The sequence below is a fragment of the Clupea harengus genome, chromosome 19, assembly GCF_900700415.2.
Source record: "Clupea harengus chromosome 19, Ch_v2.0.2, whole genome shotgun sequence".
Lineage (NCBI taxonomy): Eukaryota > Metazoa > Chordata > Actinopteri > Clupeiformes > Clupeidae > Clupea > Clupea harengus.
In genome coordinates, this window is record NC_045170.1 from 18794354 (window position 1) to 18801853 (window position 7500).

General features: G+C 46.6%; 1 protein-coding gene across 1 annotated transcript in view; it reads right to left on the bottom strand.

The window, feature by feature from the left end:
• Positions 1–4590: 4590 nt before the first annotated feature.
• Positions 4591–7500, bottom strand: part of snx27a (sorting nexin 27a) — a 19260-nt gene continuing 16350 nt past the window's right edge. Inside the window, exons 9-13 of the mRNA XM_031585860.2 lie at positions 7197–7346; positions 6152–6280; positions 5924–5983; positions 5737–5785; positions 4591–4738 (exon numbers count right to left, since the gene is read on the bottom strand). Coding sequence (XP_031441720.2) covers positions 4671–4738; positions 5737–5785; positions 5924–5983; positions 6152–6280; positions 7197–7346 — 456 coding nt within the window. The 3' untranslated portion in view covers positions 4591–4670. The remainder of the gene's footprint in view (positions 4739–5736; positions 5786–5923; positions 5984–6151; positions 6281–7196; positions 7347–7500) is intronic.

Sequence of the window (7500 nt, forward strand, 5' to 3'; positions counted from 1 at the left end):
ACAGATAAAACGTAGAGACAGCAAGGAATAAGAACAGTAGTGATTGGAAGTGACACTCACTGATCCTTTGTTTAGTTGTTATAGTAGCAGATTAGCCCTAGCGTTGATAAAATGGTTTGAAGCGTATTTGTTCTAATTTGGCTGCTATGCAATCCTTGCAGTAACAAAACTGCTTACAAATACCGACCAGTGTCCCCAAACGGCCCCACTCTCTGGCCACCTGTGGGCTCCAGCAGAAGTAGGCTACAGCGGAGACCAGCTCGCCACTCCACGCCAGTTCCCCACAGGCTCCTCTTCAATAGGGATGAATGTTCAGTCTGCAGTAACTGTCCTGCAGTGACCCTGTCTGGGATGTATGTAAGTGGTGCTAATTAGCCATGTAGAACAGCAGGGCATCTCCAGGCGGCGGCCAACAGCCTCTCCTGCTAACCAAACAGTCCTGATGGCTCCTCTGGGTACCGTCACACCACAGCGAGCACCGCCTACTGCCCACGCCCTGACAAGTCTAGTGGACAGTCAGACTAATCGAAAAACCTTGGAGGCTTTACATAATTCTGCTAGTATTGTAGGAGTAACAGGCTCTTTAATAATGATAATCTGAGATATAACATCAATAACAAAATCACCACCGTCATCTTCGTCGTCGTCGTCATTGCGATCTCATAGACTCTTATAGGTTCTGCACTTTTACTGTTGACGGTTTCACCTTGAACTCTTAAGGATCCTTTGCTGATTGTTGTCTGGCCATCAGCTCCGTGGTGATACTTTCAGCAGTGACAAACCTCTCTTTTCATAATTTTTCTTTAATGAAGTTAACTATGAAAAGCTCATGAGAAACAATAAGACTGTGGATAAGCATGCATGCATGCACGCGCACACACACACACACACACACACACAGTAAGAAGGAAAGAGAGAAAGAGTGTATATATGAGAGCAATGACCAGGGGAAAAAAAAGACTCAGATAGCTTTGAATCAATATATCATTTTATTTAAAATATGTTACAATGTAATACTCTACATGACTTGTTTTATTGGTTAGTTCAACCATCACACGTTTTAGATATAAAACTATCCGTCCGCTCCTCAGTATCATTTTGTTAATTCATGTCAGAAGCTGGATGAAAAAAATTGCACCATGGCAGGCCTTCATTTGACATGTGCTGTTAGCGCATAGCAACCCCCGCCCCCCCCCGCCCCCCTCCCCTCTGCCCACAAAACAAACAGAAGAGAACAGAACCAACATGTCAGACCCCAACCCACACTCTACACAGAACAAACTAGGCCTAACATTACACTATAATAGAATTTCCTGTTACTTCCATCATTTATGCCAAAAAAAAAAAAAAAACAAGAAAGAAAGAATAAAATAAATTAAAGTTTTTCAGTCAGTTTTGCCTACAGAGAGTGTTTAGTGAAAACGACACTTGGGCAATAATTTACACGTTTAATGTTGAACACAGACAAATGTTTTTTTTTATTTTTTATTTTAGGATTCGATTCCCTCACGGTTAAAACAAAAAGGACCTCGCTCACCCTAAGGAATGCCACAAATTTCCCTAAAACCCCCCCGGCTAACACTCAAATCGGAAATAACTGTAAACCTCAAAAGCGAACTTCTCATCACACAGCAAGAGGTTCGGCCAGCCGTGTCTCGTCCTTGGATCTCCAAGAAGTGGACAATTTGACGATTCACATGAGAATCTGAACTAGAGCGGAGTGAAGAGGGAATTGCTCCCGCTGCAGAGCAAAAACACTCGTCTCAAGCTCCCGGCTTCGAAATACATTCTGGTATATTCAACCATACTTTTGCACAGAAGACAGGCAGTCAGTGGAAGAAACACATAAGAGAGAGAGAAGGAGGGGGGGAAGAGAGAGAAAGAGGGGGAGAGAGGGAGAGAGAGAGGAAAGGAGGGAGAGAGGGAGACAGATGCTCAGAGGGCAACAGAGAGAGGGAAAGAGAGGGAAAGTGGGAGAGAGAGGGAAAGAGGGAGAGAGAGGAAAGGAGGGAGAGAGAGGGAAAGTGGGAGAGAGAGGGAAGGGTGAAGAGAGAGGGAAAGTGGGAGAGAGAGGGAGACAGATGCTCAGAGGGCAACAGAGAGAGGGTAAGAGGGAAGGATGGAGAGAGGGAAAGAGGAAGAGAGAGGGAAGGATGGAGAGAGAGGGAAAGTGGGAGAGAGAGGGAAAGAGGGAGGGAGAGGGAGGGGGAGAGAGCACGAAGCAGGCTGTGAATGCAGAGGGACCCAGGGAGGACACTGGGAGCTGAGAGGGTGAAACTCCACTCCCCAGGGGCTCTGCTCTCATTTAGAGTTACAACACAAAACATCAAAGAACCGCAGCTCTAGCTCCAGCCAAAGACAGGATTGGAAAGACCTGGGAGTGTGTGTGTGTGTGTGTGTGTGTGTGTGTGTGTGTGTGTGGGAGAGAGATTTTGACTTTAATGAAGAGGATGAGAAAAGCAAAACCTGTGTGTGTCTGTGTGTGTGTGTGTCTGTGTGTGTGTGTGTGTGTGTGTGTGTGTGTGTGTGTATGGTTGTTTGACCACAAAGGACACGGACATCTTTAGGGGCAACCAATTAAAAGTGTCCAGAGCCCAACCAGAAGGGGGCTGTATTTAACTGCAACTCTGGCCAAGACCAACACACAGCTGTCAGTGTGATGCCGTCACGGAAACAACAGGATCCACTCTGTGAACTCATCTCCACAGACCTTCGCATACACACAGAGCATGGCAGAGATAGAGATGGAATGAGAGGGATGGAGTGAAGGATACACGTGAAGAGAAAGAGAGAAATAGAGAGAGAGAGAGAGAGAGAGAGAGAAAGAAAGCATGAGAGTGAGAGAAACAGCATGTACAAGGTAGCCCATGCTTAATTTCCAGGTTGTGTGCTCCTCATGCGCTCAGCCCCACTGAGGTAATAATCTGGCCTGATCCCTCTGCTCCTGTGTGCAGCTGTGTGGGGAGTCTCTAAGCCCTGTGGAGCTCTGCACTGATGTGGATGGGGAGCTCTGCCTAGCCACTCATTATACACACACACACACACACACACACACACACCCCACACAAACACGCAGGTGTAAGGGCACTAGCACGTGTGCGTACACACACACACACACACAAATGTGCAGTGACACACACAGACATAAGTGCACAAGCTTTCACAAATGCACGCGCACGCACACACACACACACACACACACACACACACACACACGCTATTAGCCCTCCTTCTCAGCTCGTTCTCTCTCAATCTCTCTCTCAACAAGGCAAATCTGACACTACACACCACTGCCCTCTGTTGGAATTATCCGGTACTGCACCCACACCAACAAAACACCCATCCATGCGTGCACACACACACACACACACACACACACACCTTTCACAGACATCGACTTTCCGGACACATACATGATGCATTATTCGATTCCTCAGATCCTCAGGTTGAGGGGGGTCTGTCTATATAGACTGAAAACACAGGGGGTATCATTTGGCTGTAGCCAGAGCTCTTGCCTCTGTTTTTGTGTGGGATAACACCTTTTCATGTGAGGCCTCACTGAGAGGGAGTCATAAATACTAGACGAGTGCCCGCTCAACTGGAGTCCTTTTGACTGGGGTTAGTTTTCAGAGATAAAATTCTCTCAAGATACATTATTTAATAATATAACTTTCCTTTTTTTATCCCCTCCACCAAATCTGCTTTAAGTACCAGACTGGTGGTTTTGAGTTTTAGTTGCCTTTTGAGACCATTACTGGCTGGAAGTTTGTCTGTCCACTAAGTACTTTCCAGAAAAACACTCTAGTTTCATCGTTGACAGGAGTTAGTGGAGAAGATCTCCATTTGAGATCTAGCCCCCTCCTCCCTACTGTCAGCGAATCAAACTAGCAGCATGTAAAATACTCGGGTTCTGACCATTCACGTTGTAACACTGGCCCTGCCAACCAATCAGGCGGCATGTTGCTCCCTTTGCCACTTTGCCAATACGACACGGAGCAGAGACCACGACCCCTTACCCGTTTTTAACCAATACTCATTCAGACCAAGGCAGCACTGACCAATCAGTCCTGCCATTCTGCTTCTTCAACCAATGGCGTGGCATGATAACAGCCAAAGTCCCGCCCCTGGTGATGCGTTGAGAGTATCATCAAGTGTCATCTACGAATGGCATGAGCATCTATTCTTGACGATCATCTTCACCATCCTCCACCTCCTGCTCATCATCTTCGTCAACCACCTTCATCAACGTTGTATTTGTCTTCTGGGTCCTTGCTGTAGTAGCCCTGCGGTGGAGTGGGATGCATGTGTGTGTGTCTGTGTGTGTGTCTGTGTGTCTGTGTGTGTGTCTGTGTGTGTGTGTCTGTGTGTGTCTGTGTGTGTGTGTCTGTGTGTGTGTGTCTGTGTGTGTGTGTCTGTGTGTGTGTGTCTGTGTGTGTGTGTCTGTGTGTGTGTGTCTGTGTGTGTGTGTCTGTGTGTGTGTGAGTGTGTGTGTGTATGTTTGCGTGTGTATGCGTGTGTATGCGTGTGTATGCGTGTGTATGTGTGCGATGCTGGAGTGTGAGGGGTGTGGGATGGCTGATGGGGGCATTGTGTGTGTGTGTGTGTGTGTGTGTGTGTGTGTGTGTGTGTGTGTGAGAGCGTGTGTGGGTCTCCTGCTCGCTGGGGAGCCTTTAGGAGGTGGCGATTTCTCCCCCCACGTGTCGCCAGGCCTGGGGCTGCTCCAGTGGTGAGAGATACTCTGGATGGGGGAGAGACACAGAGGAACAGGGTGAGTGAGAGAGGGAGAGAGGGAAAGAAAACGAAAGAGAAATGAAAGAGGAAAGAAGGAATGTAGGAGATGTAAAAGAGAGAGAGAGAGAGAGAGAGATTCATACACATATTGAGATTCATACACGGTCACTGGTTGGTTGCCTGCACATATTCTGCATTTTGCCAGTCAAAGACCAAAGCTCACTGCACACTGGGAGGAGGAGGAGACAGACAGAGAGAGATAGAGAGGGCAAAAAGTCAGAGACAGACAAAGAGAAATAAAGACAGGGAGAGAGAGAGAGAGAGAAAGAGAGAGATAGAGATTGTTAGAGGTATATAGGCAGAAATAGAAAGAGGAAGTGTGCGGTAGCCTTTCTGACCTGCTCATTGTTGTGTTGGATTTAAAGATCACATGCTCACACACGTGACTCTCCTGTGGTTAGGGCAAAGAGCCACTTTTATGGGCTCTCGTGAACCAGCACGCACACACGCTCACACACACGCGAAAATATATGTACAGTTAAATTCACTACCACTATTTTCATTTCATTCTTGCACCTTGTTGATAAAAAAAAGACATGTATTAGTGCTGTTGTTAGTTCTTCCATGCCTTTTCAGTAGTTAGATTGCTTGATCTCGACACCTCTCCATGCCAATAACGACACTGAGAACTGCACTGAATTAAAAATATTCCAGCACAACCTGGAAACCTTGACACCCAGTTCTGTTTACCTACGGTCTCAGCGCGCTTTCCTCAACATGCAAATCTATTCAGGTAGAAGCGCCAGTCGGATGAATAGACGTTACGCAATCGCCTGACTCAACTTTGACCAACAACGTCAAAAGGAAACTAATCAGCTGTGTTCTCTTGCAGGAGAGATGTTCAGGACATTTGCGTTTCGTGTTTTACTGGGGCTGTAATCACACACGCACACACACACACACACACACACACACACAAGCTAGGGGACAGACAGGAGCACCTACCATTGTTACTGCAGTTCTTATTGTCCTTGTCTGAAGCCTCTTCCTCAACCTTTCATGAACATCAGAAGGAAAGAGAGAAAGAGAGAGATGGAGAAACAGATTAAAGTAAATTGGATGCATAGTGGGGGCCTGGTGTTAGAGTTTGTATATTGTCTGTAGTGCTGAGAGTTTGTAATGACTGACTCACCTCTTTCCTCCATTTGAGCTCACAGAAGATCCTCTCGAAGCACTCGTGCATGTAGTTAAACTACGGCCACAAAACACACACACACACACACACACATCAACTGAAGGAATTTCAAGAAATCACGCAACAGAAATTTGTTTGGTGAGTTTGAATGTGACAAGTAGCTGTGTGTAAGTGGATGTATATCTCTGTGTGTGTGTGTGTGTGTGTGTGTGTTGTTAGACTCACATAAGGTGTGAAGATCTTGACCCAGCGTGGTTTCTTCTCGCCCCTGGCGTACTCGAAGCAGAAGGCCATGCCCTCCTCGTCTGTGTCCCAGCGCTGCATCTCGGCCCACTCAAACGCTATCACCTGGTTCTGAGGGGGAGAGACGGTATGTTAGACCCACTCAAACGCTATCACCTGGTTCTGAGGGGAAGAGACGGTATGTTAGACCCACTCAAACGCTATCACCTGGTTCTGAGGGGGAGAGACGGTATGTTAGACCCACTCAAACGCTATCACCTGGTTCTGAGGGGGAGAGACGGTATGTAAGACCCACTCAAACGCTATCACCTGGTTCTGAGGGGAAGAGACGGGATGTAAGACCCACTCAAACGCTATCACCTGGTTCTGAGTGGAGAGACGGGATGTAAGACCCACTCAAACGCTATCACCTGGTTCTGAGTGGAGAGACGGTATGGAAGACCGCCTCCAGTGAATATCAACTTTTCAACCTTGTTAACATGTCCATATGGTGTTTTTTATATAATACACCACATGTCATGAGCGTAATAAGCTGTCAATGCCATGGCTGAGTATTTCCAATGACAGCCTGGGTTTCATACATCACATATCTAAGGAACCAATCCCATCAACTGTCGGGATGGCACTTTTACATATCATTAGCATAAGGCTACGTCGAAACGATAGCTATCCAAGGAAAAGCTAGGTGTAGCTAATTTGCATATTCATAGCTCCACAAATACTAAATAAGGCAAACATGTAGGGTTACATTCAAGTAATTTATAGGCCATGAAGACATTTCATTAAAAAAAAGTTTATATGGGTTTAATCAATGCCAATTGACATACATGAAAGATGCATCAATATTTACACACACCCCGTGACAGGGACTAGTGAATGTACACACACGCATCCACATCTTAAGGCGGTCACATGATTGACGTGTGAATTCTGTAGCGCAACATCCTTCCTCTTTCAACCCAATTTACTCTGAGACAGCTCTTCTGATTACACACACACACACACACACACACACACACACACACACCTCTAGTGTGCCGTCCTCTGTGCAGGCGTGGAGCTTGAAGTGCAGGGTGCTGATGGCTGCGATCACGTGACCCTTCCTCCGCGAGTCACATGAGCAGTGTGGGAAAGCCACCTCATTATAGCCTTCACATGTCCGCAACACACTCAAATACTGAAGGAGAGACAAACAGATAGACAGATAGACACAGAGAGAGAGAGAGAGAGAGAGAGAGAGAGAGAGAGAGAGAGAGAGAGAGAGATCAGGGTACAGGGAAAAACATGGGTACATTTTCATTCAATCTTTTGAAGATGCAGTCCACTATTCA